Source organism: Lonchura striata, chromosome 1 (genome assembly GCF_050655825.1).
Source record: "Lonchura striata isolate lonStrDom1 chromosome 1, ASM5065582v1, whole genome shotgun sequence".
Lineage (NCBI taxonomy): Eukaryota > Metazoa > Chordata > Aves > Passeriformes > Estrildidae > Lonchura > Lonchura striata.
The window spans coordinates 5,623,791-5,642,961 of NC_140703.1; the positions used below are offsets into that span (position 1 = coordinate 5,623,791).

At 56.9% G+C, this 19,171-nt stretch overlaps 1 protein-coding gene across 1 annotated transcript in view; it reads left to right on the forward strand.

The window, feature by feature from the left end:
* The window catches only part of PDE2A (phosphodiesterase 2A), a 43,582-nt gene extending 24,560 nt beyond the window's left edge, over positions 1 to 19,022 (forward strand). Inside the window, exons 3-31 of the mRNA XM_021532453.4 lie at positions 6,966 to 7,055; positions 7,513 to 7,601; positions 8,015 to 8,124; positions 8,673 to 8,728; positions 8,804 to 8,863; positions 8,962 to 9,121; positions 9,209 to 9,261; positions 9,749 to 9,823; positions 9,932 to 9,973; positions 10,059 to 10,127; positions 10,248 to 10,378; positions 10,507 to 10,618; positions 10,703 to 10,742; positions 11,200 to 11,263; positions 11,356 to 11,434; positions 11,517 to 11,694; positions 12,568 to 12,680; positions 12,936 to 13,013; positions 13,226 to 13,348; positions 13,554 to 13,624; positions 13,982 to 14,104; positions 14,208 to 14,295; positions 14,404 to 14,451; positions 14,559 to 14,633; positions 14,790 to 14,889; positions 15,126 to 15,238; positions 15,501 to 15,539; positions 15,685 to 15,791; positions 15,999 to 19,022. Coding sequence (XP_021388128.2) covers positions 6,966 to 7,055; positions 7,513 to 7,601; positions 8,015 to 8,124; positions 8,673 to 8,728; positions 8,804 to 8,863; positions 8,962 to 9,121; positions 9,209 to 9,261; positions 9,749 to 9,823; positions 9,932 to 9,973; positions 10,059 to 10,127; positions 10,248 to 10,378; positions 10,507 to 10,618; positions 10,703 to 10,742; positions 11,200 to 11,263; positions 11,356 to 11,434; positions 11,517 to 11,694; positions 12,568 to 12,680; positions 12,936 to 13,013; positions 13,226 to 13,348; positions 13,554 to 13,624; positions 13,982 to 14,104; positions 14,208 to 14,295; positions 14,404 to 14,451; positions 14,559 to 14,633; positions 14,790 to 14,889; positions 15,126 to 15,238; positions 15,501 to 15,539; positions 15,685 to 15,791; positions 15,999 to 16,221 — 2,709 coding nt within the window. The 3' untranslated portion in view covers positions 16,222 to 19,022. The remainder of the gene's footprint in view (positions 1 to 6,965; positions 7,056 to 7,512; positions 7,602 to 8,014; positions 8,125 to 8,672; positions 8,729 to 8,803; positions 8,864 to 8,961; positions 9,122 to 9,208; positions 9,262 to 9,748; positions 9,824 to 9,931; positions 9,974 to 10,058; positions 10,128 to 10,247; positions 10,379 to 10,506; positions 10,619 to 10,702; positions 10,743 to 11,199; positions 11,264 to 11,355; positions 11,435 to 11,516; positions 11,695 to 12,567; positions 12,681 to 12,935; positions 13,014 to 13,225; positions 13,349 to 13,553; positions 13,625 to 13,981; positions 14,105 to 14,207; positions 14,296 to 14,403; positions 14,452 to 14,558; positions 14,634 to 14,789; positions 14,890 to 15,125; positions 15,239 to 15,500; positions 15,540 to 15,684; positions 15,792 to 15,998) is intronic.
* Positions 19,023 to 19,171: the final 149 nt, after the last annotated feature.

A 19,171-nucleotide genomic window follows, 5' to 3' on the forward strand; every position in this document is an offset into this window, starting at 1 on the left:
TTGCCATGATGGTCGCAAGTAGAGCCAGGCACTGAGACCCCTGCATGGCTAATCCACCAGAAAACATCTAGGAAAGTCCTGGAAACCCAGCCAGTGTGGGTGGGAAGGGGACTATATGCTAGGGAAGTTTTTCCAGCAATGCCATGTCCCAGGAATGCACATCATGCCGCCTCTCTCCCAGCACTGCCACTGCCAGCACCCAAAGCTTGGTGCCAGCTGGGTGCCAGGATGTTTCTGTCCTTTGGGGTGAAGGCACCTGCATACCAGTGATTCTCCTAACCATGGGGCAGTTTCCCTGTAGCTGCTGTAGGAGGGTCCATGTGCCCCTCCCTGACATGAGTTAGGGACAAGTGACGTGGGGCTGAGTGGGGTCCCTTTCCCCCTCTCTGACGTGGCTTAGAGACAAGTGACAGTGAGGCCCCCAGCCCTCACCACCTTCTCTTAGAATAGTGAACTAATTAGTGACAAACTAGTGACAGATCATTAGGCTAGTGGCCGAGCCAGCTGTTCCAAGAAGGCCACGATGTTCTGGGGACGGAAATCCTTGAGGACTGTGGCTGCTGTCCCGATTTGTCCTGCCCGACAAAGGGACATCAACAGGAAGCAACCTTGACTCCAGCCCAGTTCTCTTGGCCCCGGGAGGCCAGGCCAGGATGTGGGAGGACAGACTAGGAGCACCCCAAGGGCTTGTGAGCTGCCAGAGGTTAGGAAATTTGCTTGGTTCAGCAAAACATGCCACTCAGAATGTGTGGGGTCCTCAGGGAGTGGCATCTGTCTGGTTCCAGGCTGTCAAAACTGCATGTGCAAATGGTCTGTGCAAATGTCCTGTGCAGTGTGAGCATGCCAGGCTCCAGCGAGGCTGATGTGTGGGTGAGGATGAGGAGGAGGAGGAGGGGGTAAGGGATGCACTAAGCTCCAGGGAGACAGTGGGCTCAGTACTCTTCATTCCACCTAAACCAAACTCTACTGCCATTCCAGGCAGGTCTTGCATGGCCATGACCCTTTGCTGGTAGGGAAACTGAGGCAAGAAACCTCCACAGAAAGGGAAACTGAGGTAGGCATGCAGGGCTACTTGTGTGAATTTTTGGGATGGCTAATTCCACAGACTTGTGTCCTCCAGCCCTTGGAAGCCTCAGCCTGGATCACTGGGTGCCAGGGTAGCTCCATGACAGGGTCCTGCACCTCAGCCCTTGCTTCCCATCCATGTTGCAATAGGACCCCAGGCAAATGACCATGAGGAGACAAGAGATATCCCAGAAGTGTTTCCTTCCTGTTTGCCCTCATTATCCCCCTGGAAAAGATGAGGTAATTAAGGAGCTACCGTGTTACAGGTTGTTGCTGCCTGATTAGATTAAAGCAATGTAATTTGGAACTAAGAGCGGTGCTGGGAGGAAATGGATGGATGGCTTCCCAGCTGGAGTTGGGCAGAGCTGCCAGCTCTACCTTCCATCCATCCCTCCATCCTCTGTTGCCCTGGACCTTGCTCCAGGGATACTGCTGGAGGGTTATCAGGGGTTCTTCTCTGGGGGACTAGAGATACTTCCTCTGTTTTCTCACCCTTACAGAGAGGATTTCCTGGGGAATTGTGACTGTGGGGCAGAGGGAAGGAGCCTGGAGCAGTGCTGGGGGTGACAGAGACAGGGTGACAGGGTGTCAGCAGTGTGACAACCTGTGGCAAAGCTGAAGGGTTTCAGGGATGCTCCGGGGTGGGGGGAGGGTGGGAACAGGGCTGCTGTCTCTATTCCCCAGCTCTGTGGGGAGGATTCCCTGGGAAATCGTGCCTTTGGGCCGGGAAGAAGGAGCAGTGCAGGGAACAGGGACGGGGTGACAGGGTTTTAGCAGTGTCACTCTGCCCACAGTACAGCTGGTGACAACAGAGTGGTAACTGTGCTGCCTTCAGGAGTTGCTTCCCTGCTCCTTAGCTCAGTTTCCCCATTCATACCCCAGGGTCAGAAGCTGGTGATCTCCTGCCTGGCCCTGCCCCTTGGTTGTTAGCCTGGCGTTGCCAACACACAGACAGAGCTCGGCTATATTTACCCACCGTGGCCGGAGCACGAGGCCGAGCAGCCAGGGGAAAGCAGCCCCCCAGAACTGGACGGGGCTGGGGCGGCTCAGCATTGCTGGAGGTGGGAGAGGAGGATGAATCATGGCTCAGGGATATTTTGGGATATTTTTAATGCCGCCAGATTGCTCGGCAAATGCTTGGGCAGGGTGGTGCGGGTGCAGGCCGGGTGTTTGCTGGCAGCTGTGGCTCGGTTTGGGGGCCTAGGGGGATCAGCTGCTCCCCGTGGTGCTGTCACTCTGCAGCCGTGCATTGGAGAGGTGACAAAGGCAGGGACATCTGTCCCCATGCACTTGGAAACAGCTCTGGGTGTGATGGGTGGGGGGGCAAAAGAGGGTCCTGGAACATCATCTTCTTCCTTGAAGGGGAGGCAGGAGGGGAAAAAGTTTCTCCATATCTTTCCCTGGGAAGGGGAAAGGGTTGGGAAAAGGCAGAGCTGGGGCATGGGAGAGAGGATGGGTGTGTCTGCCTGCAGCGTTGTGGTGGATGGGGAGCCCTTGGACAGGGACAGGTACCCAGGCACCCTCTGGGTGAGACCCAGGAGTGGTGAGGGGCTGTGAGGGTGGAGGTAGGCTGCCTCCCAGGATTTTGCTTCTCACCTGTCAAATGTAACAAGATCCAGAGGCTGGTGGCTAAAAATGCATCCTATCTGAAGAGACCACAGTGGGAGGGAGCCCCCAGCACTGGCTCTCAGCCTTGCAACAAGGTGACTACATGGCCACCCTCCTCATCCAGGGCTCTGCTTGGTAGGGAATTCCCTGGGGAGCACTCTGTCCTTGAAGACTGCAAACCCTCTGTGAGAGACATTGGGGCTGGTGAGACAGGCAGCAGGGGGGTCCTTTGCTGTGCCCCAGACTCCTCCTTGTTGTGCTTTGCACTCCCAAGCATCCCAATCCCTTTGCAATCTGAACCTGTAAAATCCATTGAGAAGCATCTGCATGGGCTGTGGGTAGGGGGATGTACCAGGCACCAAGAGCTGTGCACTCAGCATCTTGGATGCTCTAATTTGATTTGGGGCCTGCAACTGGGGGTGAAGTTGTCCAGACAGAGCAATGTCCAGCTCCATCCCAAAGGTGATTGCTCAGACAGGGGCTAATAGACTAATCCACTGCCAAAATTAATTGGGCTCATTTTCCTTGCATTCACAGATGGATAAGGTCCCACTGGAGGGCAGGAGCCGAGTAAGCTCTGAGGGCTCACTGTATCATGGATGCCTCAAGCTCAAGCAGTCACCTCTGGCAGATCATTTACTTGGAGTTTTTACAGCAAAGCTGGGCTGGAAGCTTGGCAGGGAGATGATTCATTTCCTCGAGCTTCTTTGGGGAGGGTTGTGGCAGGAGTCTGCCACTGAAGCCTGGGCTGCTGCCAGCATTCCGCTGTAGAACCAGCACCCATGGGTGCTCTGGCAGCGACGTCAGGATCCATCTGGGGCCTCCCCAGCCCAGCATCCCCTTGCCAGGCAGGGTGGAGGTCCTACAGCTCTGCTCAGCTCTCTCATCTCAGATGCTCCTAGGCACCTGGTATTGCTGCCTGGCTCTCCGTGCCTGTTTTCCCATGGTTAAAGAGGTGTCCAGTGTGTGGCAGGTCCCGGTTTTGAGCTTTCAGCTCTCTTCATACCAACTCTACTCACTGAGTGCTCAGGTGTGTCCCCCCTCAGAGAGAGACCCCAAGGTCCAGGTAACCTCAAGTGGGCTGAACATCCCAGTGGGTGCCTCACTGCACTGGATCCAGCCTCTACCTACTGCCAGGAGGTTCCTCCTCACCCTTGGGGGAGCCTCCATTCATCTCCCAGGAGCAGGACCAGGAGAAGGGGTGCAAGCTCAGAGACCTGAGACCCTGTGACATCAGTGTCCTCCTCTTCTAGGCCCCACCCTCCGCATGGCAGGTGTGAAATGAACCTTTCTGGAGAGGAAGCTGGCCAGGATGGGATTTCTCTGTTTCATAAACATCCAGAGGAGATGGGGGTGCCAGGGAGGACAAACCAAGCTTCCACAGCTGCTGGTGGTGGGGGGGTCAGAGGACAGATGTTGCTGATCCTCTTGAAAAAAGTCATATTTTCACTGTTGGTAAATTCCCTCTGCTAAAAATACCTGATTTTAAATCCCAGCAGGATCTATGGAAGCCTGGGATGCAGGCTTGGGAGCTTGTGCTGGGGGTCTCCACCACCACACGCATGGGGACAGGATGCTTCTGCAGCTATCCAAAGGGAAAAAGAGGGGCAAAAAAGGAGGGGAGGAAAAGGGCCATTTTCCATGAGGGAGAGAGCAGGTAGTGCTCTGGAGGTTGGTCTGTGGCAGGATTTGGCTTTGCTAGAGTTGGGGGGTCTGTGTTGGATCAGAGACAAACCCTTACTCTAAGGAGATAAATTGGTGTCATGAATCTTCCACTGGCTCCAGTGGGAATATTGAGGCAGATATGGCTCTGGTGTTGCACTGCACCATGGGATGCTGGCCAAGGAGAGCTGGCAAAATTCCTGCCAGCATTGAGGTCCCATGGGTCACCGTGTCAGCTCCAGGAGTCTGGCAGGGTGACATCAGTAGCCTTGTCCTCTCAGGCCAGAGAAAAGGTGGCAACAGTCCATGGGTGGGCACTTCACAGAGCCACGTGTGTGCATCGTGGGGACAGGACAGGACAGGGTGCTGTTCACCTGCTTTGCAGGAGCAGCATTCTCAGCTCCTGGGGCTGTCAGCAGTGCCATGCTGTGTCCCCTTTCCACACCCTGTCCTTGGATCTGTCTCCGAAGCCCTTTCTCCATGCCCATTTTCAGACAGCATTTCCCTCCAGAGCTGCTGGGTGTGCAGCCCCTGGGATGAGGGTGTTGGACTCTGCTCCAGCAGCTAGGAATTACAATCCCTCTATGCTTTCTCCTGTTTTAATGAAGTTAATTAACCCCGTGCCCACTTGAGAAGTGTTACCATAGCTCTGCCCTCCACAGAAACTGGGATGCAGAGCAGGTGCTGGGAGCTGTCCCTGGGAGAGCTGTGGTCCCCACTGGGTGCAGGTAGAAGGCTTGGTGGGTCCTGGAGACATTCCTGGTGACAGGCATGGGGTGGCTGATGGTTTCATTTCTCCACTGGTGCTGGGGATGTGTGTGCCAATGCAGCCTCATCCAAAGACCCCGACATCTGTGGAGTAGTGATGGATCCGAAGGAGCCCCCACCCAAACTGGAGTAGTGCCTGGATGGTATGGATTGCTGGGAGTAGGACACAGGGGACTCCACAGCAAAGGGAAAGCCTGTCCATGGCAGTAACCAGGACATGGCTGTGGCAGTCACTCTGGCTATGCTGGCTCTAGGCCCAGGCTCTGTCCTAGCAGAGTCCCCAGGGTGAGTCTGCAGCATCCTCGGGGCTGGGGACAGCAGGTGAGGGTGTTGGTGTAAACCTCTGCTCTGGGCTGGAGGAGGTGGACTGGGAGTGGGATGAATGGGACAAATGGAATTAATGGGCTGAGCAAGTGGGATATGCAGGATGAGTGGGGTGAGTGGAAGGAGTGGGATGAGCCATTGAATGGGATGAGCCACTGAGTGGGATGTGTGGGTTGAGCTGGATGAAAGGAACAAACAGGGTGAGTGGGATGGGCAGGATGAGTGGGACAAGCCGGTGAGTGGGATGAGCCATCAAATGGGATGAGTTGGATGAACTGGATCAATATAGTGAATAGGCTGGGTGGAATGAGCAGGATGAGTGGGAGAAGCAGTTTAGCAGGATGAGTGGGATAAGTGGAAGGAGTGTGATGTCCTTCCTAGCCCACCCTCGCTCTCTCTGCCTTCTTTCTAGGCTGCAAATCCCCCTGCCAGCATCTGCTGCTGTCTCCTTGGCTTGGGAACATCTTCTTTTATCTCCTACAGCTTTCCCCTCACTGTTTCAGGGATGGACCTGTATTCCTAGGCCTAATAAAGCCACCACCCATATCCAGCTGACACCTGTCCATTCCCACACCAAAAATGCCACTGGCATTTGATGCCCCAAGCAGACCCAAGGGATCCACTCAGGCTGTGCCCCATCTTCCCCTGCCCCGGGGGGGACACTGGAGCATCTGGTGGGACAGAGGGATGGCAGGACAGCCACCTGTCTGAGGCCTGGCTGTATTCTACAGTGCATGTGTCTCCAGTGTGAGTAAGTGACTGGAGATGCGGCCCTGTTGGAATAACATCCAGCGCCGATGTCTTCAGCTGGAAGCACCCTCACCACTGGCCACGCTCCCAGTGCCACTTGGATCTGACCCCATGGCCAAGTATGCTCCCAGGCTGGGTGGGTAGCATGGCCCTGCAAGGGGCTGCTGTCCTGGATGGAGTCATGGGGTGCATGACAGTCCCCAGGTCTGGTTATCAGGAACAGAGCCTGGAGCCACCTGGCAAAGCTGGGACCAGAGAAGGAGCAAATCCCAACACCATTATCTAGTGTCTGATTTGGAGCATCTGCTATTTCCATCATAATATCATCCTTATCCCAGTTTCCCAGACAAGGGCTGGAGGCAGGAGCAGAGCTGGGAGGGTCACACCACAGAGCCCCCTGTGCTCTCCCAGTTTTTCCTTATGTCCATCCTAACACCTCTGTCCCTCCATGGGATTGTAATCCCCAGATGAGCTTTAATCCCTCTCCTTGTCCCATTTCTCTTCCCACTGGTGCTTTATGGCATGGCTAGCACAGAGGGCAGTGTGGCTCAGTGCCAAAGCCTTCTCTCCCTTTTAGGGACCTCCCCCCTCCCCACATGGTGGACATTGACCAACACAGGAGGATTTGGCTCCACAAAAGGCACCAGGCAGACTGGAGGCCACAACAAGGGGTCTGGGAGCAGAAGGACCCGTGCCATGGCAGGGGTCAGAGAGGATGGGTGCTGCAGTGCCCTTCTCCAGGACATCAAGCTCCAGTAATCCCCTGCTGTGCTCTTGTCTTTCTGCAGGATGCTCTACTGAGCCTGGGTGCTGCGCTTGATGCCACCACCCTGCGTGATGCCCTCCGCCACGCCCTTGTCACTCTGCTGCCCGCTGTGGTAGGTGGGGGATGCATCTACATTCCCTGGGGGGCTGGGAAGAATGTGGAGCAGAGCATCCTCCTTGGGTGGGTGGGGGTTATGGGGTTGCTGAGACCCCCTGGATTGTGGGGAGCCCAGGAGGGAGTAGAGAGTGGATTATCTGCTGGTTGATGCTGGTTGATGCTGGGGTTCAGCCTGGGGTGATGTGGCTCTGGTGCTCACAGTGGCCCCAGGGTGCTGGTGGCCCTGATCGTGGTGACCCTGATGCTAGTGGTGGCTGGGCATAGTGCCAGTGCCATTTCATGGGGCCCCCCAGCCATGGCTGAGTGTGAATGGTGCACACGTGTACAGGCACGTGCGCACACCTGCATGTGACTCTGTGCGTGAGCAGGGATGTATTTGTGAATATGTGCTTGTGCACCCGCGGGTGTGCACACACGTTTGCGCACACGTGTGTGCTGTCCCTCTCCCCCAGGAGCATGTCTATATCTACCTGCTGGATGGGGACACACGGCTGCTCTGCGATGACCCCCCCCATGAGCTGCCGCACAACGGGAAGCTCAGGTGAGCTCGGCCGCCTCCCCAGCCCTGGGCACGGGCACACAAATGTGGCCCAGCTGCTGTGCACGAACAGGCACGTGCATGGAAGGCAGGAGGGTTTCCATCCCTGTCCCCATCTCCAGCCTCATTCCATCTCCATACTTGTGGCCATCCGCTTTCCCTTCCCATCCTGGATGTGCACACATGCACAGGGGCTATGTGTATGTACAGGGACACACGTTGCCACGGGCTGCGTGTGTGCAGGAAGACACACATTTGTGTCCAGGGGCTGTGCATGCTTGCAGGGACACACATACGCACATGTGTTGCACAGTCCTTGAGCCTGTCCCTATCCCGTGGGTGTCTCTGCCCAGGGGTTGCCCCTTCCTGGGGGTTTACCTTCCTAGGGGGTGCTCAAAGTATCCCTGTCCCCACAGAGATGCTGTGCAGAAGCAGAAGCGGCTGGAATGTGGGGGGCTGCTCCCTGCCGAGCTCCCTGGCCAGCACCTGGGACCCCTGGCAGCGCCCCTGGCCCCTGGCACACAAGGTGGGAGCTGTGGGAAGGGTGGGCTTGGTGGACATAGATGGGGGTATGGGCATAGGTAGGGAGGGGGATTGAGATGTGAGTGGATGGATTGATGGAAGGATGGATGGATGGATGGATGGATGGATGGATGGATGGATGGAGCTGAGGAATGGATGGATGGATGGATGATGGATGGATGGATGGGATGGAGGATGGATGGGATGGATGGATGGATGGATGGGTGGATGGATGGATGGATGGATGGATGGATGGATGGATGGATGGATGGTCTGTCCATGGGTGGTAAGAGGCAGTGTCTGAAACAACAGTGTGTGGGTGAGTGTTGGATGCATCGACAGGTGGGCAGAAGCAGGATGGAGGCATGAGGGACAGTGAACCCTGGGGCTGAGGGATGTTCTCAGGGACAAGAATATGGATAGATGGCTGGCTGACTGGCTGCCTAGCTGGGTGGGTTATGACACATCAGGACTAAATGGGGACATGCATGAGTTCCACAGCTCCGGGCTGTCTCTGGGGCCCACCTGGGACCAACACTCTCTTGCTTGCAGTGCTCATCATCCCGCTGGTGGACAAGAACTGTGGGGCCGTGGTATGCGTCATCCTGGTGAGTGGAGGAACGTGGGCAGGGTTCTGGGGACAGGACCTGGACGTGAGGGTCCTGACATCACTCCTGCTCCAGGTACACTGTGGCCAGCTGAGTGACTCAGATGAGCAGAACCTGCATGCGTTAGAGAGACATGTGAGTGACTCCTTCTGAACTGTGGATCTGCCACCTGGGGACCTACCACCCTTTCTCCCAGCCCTGCTGTTCCTTGTCCCTTCTGCCCAACCTTGCAGGCCCTGGTGGCATTCCGGCGCCTGCAAGCCCTGCAGAAGTTGCAGCCCTGGCCCCAGGTCAGCCTCTCCACCAGCTCCTCCCAGACCTCTCTGGCCAAGCCTGAGAAGGCACCTGACAGCAGCTATAATGAACTAGACTGCAAGATCCTGCAGCTCTGTGGTGAGTGGGGGGACATTGGGAAGGGTGGGCTGTGTGGGCAGGGTGAAGCCATGCTCAGCCCCTCACAGCACTGTGACCCTCATACAGGTGAGCTGTATGACCTGGATGCCGCCTCCCTGCAGCTCAAGGTCATCAACTACGTGAGTAGTTGCTCCACCCTGTCCCCATCTGCCCCCAGCTCCAGGGCACACCAGGGAGCCCTGTTTTATTTCAAAACAAGAAAATCCCCCAAAGCCAAGTAAAGCCTCAGGCATTGGCTGAGAGTCATCAGTAGTGACCAGAATGATCTGCCTTCTAACAGCCATCAGTAGACTCCAGAGTTAACCGTGCCACTCTCCTCCCAAAAACTCCTTAAGAGAACGTACAGGTTCTTCTCCTGCTCTCTATTATTCTGTACCTCAGTATTACTCTCAGTAGTGTCCAGACAGAACAGCCTTCCTTCCGCTTGCCATCAGTAGTTTCCAGAGTGAACCTGCTCAGTCATGGGGAGGAAGTTCTGGGGGGAGACATCTAGTTCTCTGTGGCATGTGTGGGCGCCCTGGGCACAGGGAAGCAGAGGAGGGGCTGGATTCTACCTGAGGAGTGCTCGGGGCAGGCTGGGGTGCTGACCCTCCCCTTACTCCCCAGCTGAAGCAGGAGACCCAGTCTCTGTGCTGCTGCCTCCTGCTCGTCTCTGAGGACAACCACCAGCTCTTCTGCCAGGTAGGTGCCACTGGGACAGTCCCCAACCCTGACCCCCACAGAGGATTGCAGTCACCCCCTGACATGGTGTCTTCCTCATGGGCACCCACTCCTTCCCATCTTTTCCAGGTGGTGGGGGACCGTGTCCTGGATGAGGAAATCAGCTTTTCAGTGAGCAGGGGGAGGTGGTGAGGGGTTGGGAGGTCAGAGGGGTGGGCAATGGTGCCATGGACTAACATGTTCCCTTTCCCTGCAGCTTACCTTTGGGCGCCTGGGGCAGGTGGTGGAGGATAAGAAGCCCATCACCTTGAAGGACATCAGTGAAGTGGGTACCAGCTGTGTACCTTGCACACCTGGGGACCTGGGTGTCACCCCAGTGTCCCATGGGGCTTCCTGGAGTGGGCCAGAGGTGTTGGTTCTAGCCCCATCTTGCCTCTCCCTGCAGGAGGAGCACAAGCAGCTGAGCAGCATGTTGGGCTGTGAGGTCACCTCCATGCTTTGTGTCCCTGTCATTAGCCGGGCCACCTCCCAGGTGGTGGCACTGGCCTGCGCCTTCAACAAACTGAGTGGGGAGAGGTGAGCAGCATTTTGGCTGGGACTCTCTGTGGGCCTGCACCCCCTCACTTTTGGGGTGCTGGACCATTTGTCACTATGGAGAAGGGGGGGACCGATGGGGATGGACAACTGAGGTGTGCCCTCGCCAGCTACACAGACACGGATGAGCACAAGATCCAGCACTGCTTCTGCTACACCTCCACAGTGCTCACGAGCACCTTGGCCTTCCAGAAGGAGCAGAAGCTCAAGTGTGAGTGCCAGGTGAGCATGTGCAGGGCCGTACCACATGCGTGTGTGTGCCACATCTTGCACTAGTCACTAATGGCATTCTCTCTGTCCCCTCAGGCCCTGCTGCAGGTGGCCAAGAACCTCTTCACCCACTTGGGTAGGTGCACTGGAGAGCACCCATGGTGAGGGAGTGGAATGGGGAATGGATGACCACCCCCCAACCCCAGCCCTGGAGGGTGGTGGCAATGGGGTCTCTGTCCCCAGCCAGGGAGAACCTTGTCCCCTTGCTGGGGAATGGTAACAGAAGGGTGATATGAGCTGGCACAGAACCTGGCATGCACTGATGCTGCATGGCTGCATGCATGCATGTAGCATGACCATAGAGCTCTTAGAAACACGTGTGCACGTGTGCAGCTGTGTGTGTGCACTGCTGCATGCATGTACATGCTGCTCACACGTGCACATGCCCCACACAGCCCCCAGCCCTCTGTGCCTCCCAGACCTCCTGCCAGGACCCTGAGCTAAACCCTCCCCTCTGCTTTCATTGCATGAGTGAGGAATGAGGGGGCAGTGCTGCCTGGCTGGGGGTCCCTGACCCTTCACTACCCCTGCAGATGATGTCTCTGTCCTGCTGCAGGAGATCATTACGGAGGCCCGGAACCTCAGCAATGCTGAGATGTGAGTGGCAGTGGTGGGGCACGTGGGTGAGGGGACACAGGGGGGACACTGAGCCCCCCTGGGGGTGAGAATGGCAGCGGTGTGTCTTGCAGATGCTCTGTGTTCCTGCTGGACCGGCTCAGTCACGAGCTGGTGGCCAAGGTGTTCGATGGTGGAGTGGTGGATGACGAGGTGAGCACAGGATGGCATTGGGGGGCCTGGGGTTGTGTCCCTCCCCCCAGGGTTGCTGGTGATCCTCTTCCCCTGCCCACAGAGCTACGAGATCCGCATCCCAGCAGACCAGGGCATTGCTGGGCACGTGGCCACCACTGGCAAGATCCTAAACATCAAGGATGCCTACTCACACCCGCTCTTCTACCGTGGGGTGGATGACAGCACCGGCTTCCGCACCCGCAACATCCTTTGCTTCCCCATCAAGAATGAGAGCCAGGGTGAGAGAGTGATGGGGGCACACTGGGAAGAGGGTGGCACAGGTCTGGCACAGCAGGTGTCTTAGTCAGCACATGGTGGTTTGGTACGTGGACATGCCACTGTCCCTGGCACGCAGGCACAGGCACAGCATCATCCCCAGCCTGTGGGCATGAATCCTGTCCAAGCACAGGGGCGCAGTCCTGGCTCAGCACTGTCCCCAGCATGTGAACACCGCTCTGTCCCCAGCCCATGGGCACCATTCTGTTCCCAGCCTGTAGGCAGAGCACTGCCCCAGCACATGGGCATGACCCTGTCCCAGTCCCACAGTCACAGTCCTGTCCCCAGCATCAGGGCAGCATTCTGTCACATAAATGTGGGCATGGTCCTGTCCTGACCCTTGGGCTCAGTGCTGTCTCCTGGCACAAGGGCACAGTTCCTGGGTGTGATCCTGTCCCCCTGCAGACAAACACAGCACTGACCCCAGCACACAAACGTGACAGTATCCTAGTCCATGGCTCAGCATGGTCCCTAGGTATGATCCTGTCCCCGTGCAGACACTCAGCACTGTCCCCCAGCCCATGGGCATAATACAGACACTCAGCACTGTCCTTGAGCACATGGGCATAATCATGTACCCTACATGTGGGCACGATCCTGTCCATGATCATGTACCACCACCATGAACGTGGTACTGTCCCTGGGCATGAACCTGTCCCAGCCCCTGGGCACTGTCCCCAGAATGTGGGTGTCATGCTGTCCCCATCCCACTGTCCCTGCTACTTGGCCACACCCCTGTCCTAAGCGCACGGACACAGTGCTGTCCCCAGCATACAGACATGATCCTGTTCCCAGCACAAGGGCCTGATACCCCTGCTGTCCCCCCTCTGCTCCAGAGGTAATTGGGGTGGCAGAGCTGGTCAACAAGATCAACGGCCCTTGGTTCAGCAAGTTCGACGAGGACCTGGCCACTGCCTTCTCCATCTACTGCGGCATCAGCATCGCCCATGTATGTACTGAGGGGTCCTCCACTTGGAGGGTGTCACACACAAGGTGGGCTCCCAGCTCTGCCACAGCACAGAGGGATGGGGATGGGGGGATGTGTTTGTGTGGTACCTATTCTCTGGGGACAAGCGGAGGTGGCCATGAGATGGGAAGGGAATTAATGAGCACAAAGATGTGCTCTGGTGCCAGGGTGAGCTTTGGGGTGCTGGAGGGTGTCTGCCCACCCCCAGCACTCCCATATCCTGATCCTGCCCCACAGTCCCTGCTGTACAAGAAGGTGAATGAGGCACAGTACCGAAGCCACCTGGCCAATGAGATGATGATGTACCACATGAAGGTGAGGTAGCATGAGGACAAGGACAGGGCTGGGGACCCCTGCTGCCAGCATGGTGCCCCCACGCTTTATCCCAGGGTGGTCACACAGTTGGGTGGTGGTTGGGTGATACCCTAGGGCTCTCTGCTCTCACTGGCTGGTGAGAGGTTCATGTGGCCTTTGGGACAACCTGGTGACCTGGTCACAGTGTGGGTCACTGGCTATGGCTCCTGCAGGTGTCTGATGATGAGTACACCAAACTGCTGAGTGAGGGCATCCAGCCCGTGTCCACCATTGACCCCAACTTTGCCAGCTTCACCTACACACCACGCTCACTGCCTGAGGATGACACCTCCATGGTGAGGACCACAGAGACAACTCTCAACTGCCACCATCCCCTGCCTGGCCTTGGTCAGGTCATATATCCTAAACCTGGAGTGCTGGGGTGTTGGGGTGAAGGGTTGCACGTCTGAGCATCTTCCTGCTAAGCAGGGGGAGGGGTGACTTGTGGGGAACCTTGCTGGCATGGTCATTCCTTGCCACTCATCATATCCCTTCTGCCAGGCCATCCTGAGCATGCTCCAAGACATGAATTTCATCAACAACTACAAAATGGACCGTCAGACGCTCACCAGGTGAGACCTTATCACTGTCCACTTTCCCTGTCTCCATCCTCATTTCCATCCCCATCCACCTATCTCATCCCCTCCATCTCCTTCCCCATCCTTGTCCACACCCATGTCCCTGTCCCTGTCCCTATCCACCTTCTCATCACAGTCCACCTTCTCTGTCTCCTGTCTGAATCCTCATCCCTATCCCTATGCCCACCCCCATGCAGATAACTGTCTGTCTTCCCTGTCCCTATCGGTCCCATCCCCATCCCATCCTCATCTTCATCCCCATCCCCATGCCTGTGCCTGCCTGGTAGACACCTGGCAAGGTGGAGGTCCCTGTGGGGTGAGACCCACCCTGCATGGCTTTGCCCTGTCCAGGTTCTGCCTGATGGTAAAGAAGGGGTACCGTGACCCACCCTACCACAACTGGATGCATGCGTTCTCCGTCTCCCACTTCTGCTACCTGCTCTACAAGAACCTGGAGCTCGTTAACTACCTGGAGTAAGGCCAGGTGCTATCCCTGCGCCTGTTCTCCAACCCCTGGCCTGGCTGGGGTGCTCCCTGCTCTCCTGCCTGCCTCAGTTTCCCTCCTCTCCCTCCCCAGAGACATCGAGATCTTTGCCCTCTTCATCTCCTGCATGTGCCATGACCTGGACCACAGAGGAACAAATAACTCCTTCCAGGTGGCCTCGGTGAGCTGAGCCCAGAGCTGGGATGGGCAAGGGGGAAGGAGAGGTATGGGGACAGCTGTGGGGGTCTTCACCCCATAGTTCCATCATTCTGGCTGCTCTACCTTGCAGAAATCAGTCCTGGCTGCGCTCTACAGTTCAGAGGGCTCTGTCATGGAGGTAAGATGCCCCAAATCTCTCATTGTCCATCACTCCTGGGTTCTGGTTGCGTGGCAGCATCCTTGCCTGCTCCCTGCCTGCTTTCATGGTCCTGGCTTCTCCCACAGAGGCATCACTTTGCCCAAGCCATTGCTATCCTCAATAGCCAAGGCTGCAACATCTTTGACCACTTCTCCAGAAAGGTGAGCCCTCCACCTTAACACCTCTCTCATGCCACCCCCTGCCCGTGCTGAGCCCCTGCATCCTCTCCAGACCTCCTGCTCCCCATCCCTGGATCCTAGGGGATGTGGGAGCTGGCAGGGGCACAGAGCTGGTCACGGCAGCTGCCTTGCCCACAGGACTACCAGCGCATGCTGGACTTGATGCGGGACATCATCTTAGCCACTGACCTGGCCCACCACCTCCGCATCTTCAAGGATCTCCAGAAAATGGCAGAAGGTGAAGATCCTGGGATGGAGATTGGGATTGGGATTGGGATTTGAGGGGTGGTAGGAACTCACCCCACCAAGGCTGGGAGGTGGCACAGGAGGTTCTTACTTCAGGGGTGATAGAGGCTGGGACATGACACAGAAGGTTCTGGCTGTCCCTAAAGTGCTCACATATGGCATGATGGGGGCTATGGAGCTCTGTCCTGAGCTTCCCATCCCAACCCCTGCCTCACACTCTGCCCACAGTGGGATATGACCCCAAGAACAAGCAGCACCACAGTTTGCTGCTCTGCCTGCTCATGACCTCCTGTGACCTATCTGACCAGACCAAGGGCTGGAAGACCACCAGGAAGATTGCAGTGAGTACCACACCATGATGGAGCTAAACCCCCTGAGTGCCACCTCACAACCCACCTAGGACACCTGCATATCCCCAGGGACACACCTGCCTCTCATGGAGTGGGTTCCTCCATGCAGGACCCTGGACCATGCAGAACCCAGTCCCTCCAAGCCAGACCACATCCCTGCTTGATTCAGAGCTGTGGGGAGGAATCTGGAGGGCAGTGGGGATGGGGTATCATCCCAGGCTGCACCCCTTGTGCTGACACCTGTCTCTTGCAGGAGCTGATCTACAAGGAGTTCTTCTCCCAGGGTGACCTGGTAGGTACCACCTAACAGGGCTGGGCTTGGCCAATGCTCCTAGAAAGCATCAATGGGATGGAGGTGTGGGCAGTGAGCAGAGAAGCCTTGCCTGGGAATGGGGGGAAAGCACCACTGGCACTGACCCTCCTTGCCCCCCATGCAGGAGAAAGCCATGGGGAACAGCCCGCTTGAGATGATGGACCGGGAGAAGGCCTACATCCCCGAGCTGCAGATCAGCTTCATGGAGCACATTGCCATGCCCATCTACAAGTGAGCCCCGGTGCTGGCACTGGGATGGGGAGGACCCCCTGCCACCCCCACCTCCCTTAGGGTGGGATGGGGTGCTGTGTGGCGAGTCTTGCAGATGTTGGGGGGCGTTCCAAGCAGTGGGGATGGGGGTTGCACTCAACTAAGGGGGTTGCATCAAAGTAAGGGGGTGCAGCCCTGTGCTGATTGAACGTGTCCCCCACTCCCCAGATTGCTGCAGGACCTCTTCCCCAAGGCAGCGGAGCTCTACGAGCGGGTGGCCAGCAACCGGGAGCAGTGGACCAAGGTCTCCCACAAATTCACCATCCGGGGGTTGCCCAGTAACAACTCCCTGGACTTTTTGGATGAGGAATATGACCCACAGGCCCCTGACCCCCAGCTCAATGGCTGCCTGGAATCTGAGGTGGGGCAGCCTGAGACTGGGGCCGAGTGAAGAAGGCGATGGGGGGCCACAGCCATGGCTGGGCTGGGAGCAGCCCCAAGCCTCATCCCCCAGCCTGTGGGGAGGAGGTTTGGGGGGATATCGGTGAATCTGGACTACCATGGCAACAGCTGTGTGCTGCCAGCAGCCGCCACTGTTCCTTCCTCACCACTGGGTGACTATCTCCTCCCTCCGGGGCAGGTGTTCAGGTGTCCCCTTCACCCAGTGGTCCATGGGACACTGCCTTGGTGGCTGGAGCACCAAAGGACACAGTGGGGCTGGGGGATGGATGTGCTTTAAGCTGCCTTAAGACTGCAGGTCCTGTTCCCATGGGGTGACAATAAGAATTATGTCCTTGGTGGAAGCACTCAGAGGGGTTGGTCACCATGACATGGGTGTGCATGGGTTAGCAGGACAGAGGGGGATGGTGTGGGGCAGGATGGCAAGGGGCAGTGGGAGAGCTGTGGGGGGTCTGTAGAGCATATGGGGGGTGTTGCCATGGACCACGGATCAGGTCCACAGAAGAAGGTTGGCTCCAGCTGGAGGAGGGAAGAGACACCAGAGTGGGATGGCCACAGCCATGGGGATGTGCCTGCATCCCCTGCTGGGTTCCACACTAGAGAACCTGCTGCAGCCTCTTCCTAGCAGCTGCGGAGCATCCGTTGGCTAAAAGCCCCACCCCTCTAGGGCCCCATAACCCATTCATCCATGTGAGCTCATATCGCTCACATAGCCCAGTCCCATGCAACCACACAACCATGTCCCCTAAAAGGGCTACACGCTTGCCAAGGCTGAGGGTCCCGCTGCTGGTCTGCATGCACAGGGGAGACTGTGCTCCACAGAGGCTTCATCTGGTCCCATATATCACCTTCACCTTCTGGTCCCATACATGCCCTTACCATAAGCAGAGGAGCACAGGTGTTCCTGTGAGGTGTCCACCCAGGCGCCTCCTCACTAGAAGCAGCTTCTTTGGCGACCATGTCGTGAGCATCCCTAGCTCACAGTGGCTTCACAACTGCCATACCAACCTCTGTGCACGGATCCTGCTGACATTTTGGGATCCTTCTGGCCTTGGGGATCACTGGACATGAACCTCAGTGATCTCCTGTGGTCCCTCTGGTCCTGCAGACCACCGTGCATTGACCCTGCCATTTTCCTGTGGCCCCTCCAGTCCCACTTGGCACCACGCACAGATGCTGTTGGTCTGCCATGGTTGATCTGGTCACACACAGACCCTGGTGTTTTCCCATGACTCCCTTCTTATCCTGACTGCCATGCATGCACCCCACCAACCTCCTGTGGTTTTTCTGGTCCTGCGGACCACTGTGCATGGACCCCAATGCCTTCCTCTGTGTCATACAGACCACAGTGCAGGGACCCTGCTGGCCTTCCTGTGGTCTCTCCAGTCCCACAACCCAACCCATATGGACCCCCTCAGTCTCAGGGGCTCCACCAGCCTCCAGGGTCTGGCCAGCTGTATGTGATCCTCGGCACCTCAGCCAAAGCCACTTGAAACACCCATGAGCAGGGGAACTGTACTGAGCAGCTTGGTCTGCTGGGGCAGAGCTGAAGAGGGGGCTGGGGCTGAGTAGGTGTGCTCAGTATTGAAGGATTAGGGTGCACTGAGACCTCAGGCTGCATCATCCAGCTTGTGGGTGCTGGATGAGTCCACCACCACACCAGGGAAAAGCGATGGGAGCAGCATGGTAAAATTCCAGCACTGCTGGCATTGGTGTTGGTTGTGTTGGGATCAAGAGTTCACATGGGGCCATTTGCCACCCCATCCCCACTCCTCTGCAGTAACCCATGGCACCATCCCAAGTGGTGCCACAGCAGGTCCCTCCTGGATTTGGGCTGCACAGTGGCTGCTTCTCTCCTTGGCTTTGTAAGCAATGACTTGCCTGTGTTCTTGGGATACCTGGAGTGTGTGTCTGCAGGAGCAATGGGAGACCTCAACGCTGAGCTGCTCCATGTGGCTGAAGTGACCTGAATTCCTTTTGCCTTACCTACTCGGAGATGCCTTCAGTGAGATGCTTTGCCCAAACCCTGGTGGGACCCACCTGGTGACTGAGTCTGTCTGCTGGCCCATGGTTTTGCCTCCAAGCCCCCCTTAAGCCCTTCCCCCCATCCCACATTGCCATAGGGGTGCCCAGAAGGCAGCAAATCCCCAAGATGCAAGAGGAGGAAAGAAGCTCCATCCCTGTCATGACGTTGGAACAGCCCTGGTACCAACGTGCCAGTAGGTACAACTGTTCAAAGACAGTCCCTGCACCCCAGTGCTGATCCAGGGATGCCTGATGTTGCACAGATCTCTCCATCCAATAGATGTGGGGGTGTCCTGCACTTGGGTTCTGCATCCCGGGTACCACACCATGGTGGGGGCACACAGGGATGCCCGTTTCCCAGCTGTATTCCACTTTTCCAGCCCTTACTGCTGGTGTGTGTAGGTAGCCAATGCTTTCCCAGCTCCTGCCCCTGTATATACCCCTCTGGATACTGAGGAGTGCAGTTTGCACCCAGCCCAGCTCACCCATGAGTGTGCACAGGCGTGTGTGGGTGTGCAAACCTCCTCCAGCTTTTCTGTCCTTCTGTCTTGCAGCACTGGTTGTTCTGGACTCCAATGGAGCCTAAGGAGGAGATGACTTCTCTTTCTTCCTCTCCTCCTCCTTATTTTCTTACTCTTCTTTTCTTCCTCCTTCTCTTCCTCCTCCTCCTTCCCCTACTGTTTCTCCTCCTCCTGCTCCGTCTTTATTATTATTTCTCTTTTTTTGGTGGGTTTTGGTTTTCCTAAATAAATTTCATATGTCAACCTCCCTGTGACGGGTTGGTGGGTGGCCTTGTTGGGGTCTGGGGAGCTCCAATTAAAACTTATGAACACCAAAATCACTGTCAGGGGAAGAATCCAGCTTGGGCCATGGAGCTCTGACTCCCCAGGAAGCTCCAGCCCCTTCTTGGATATTCC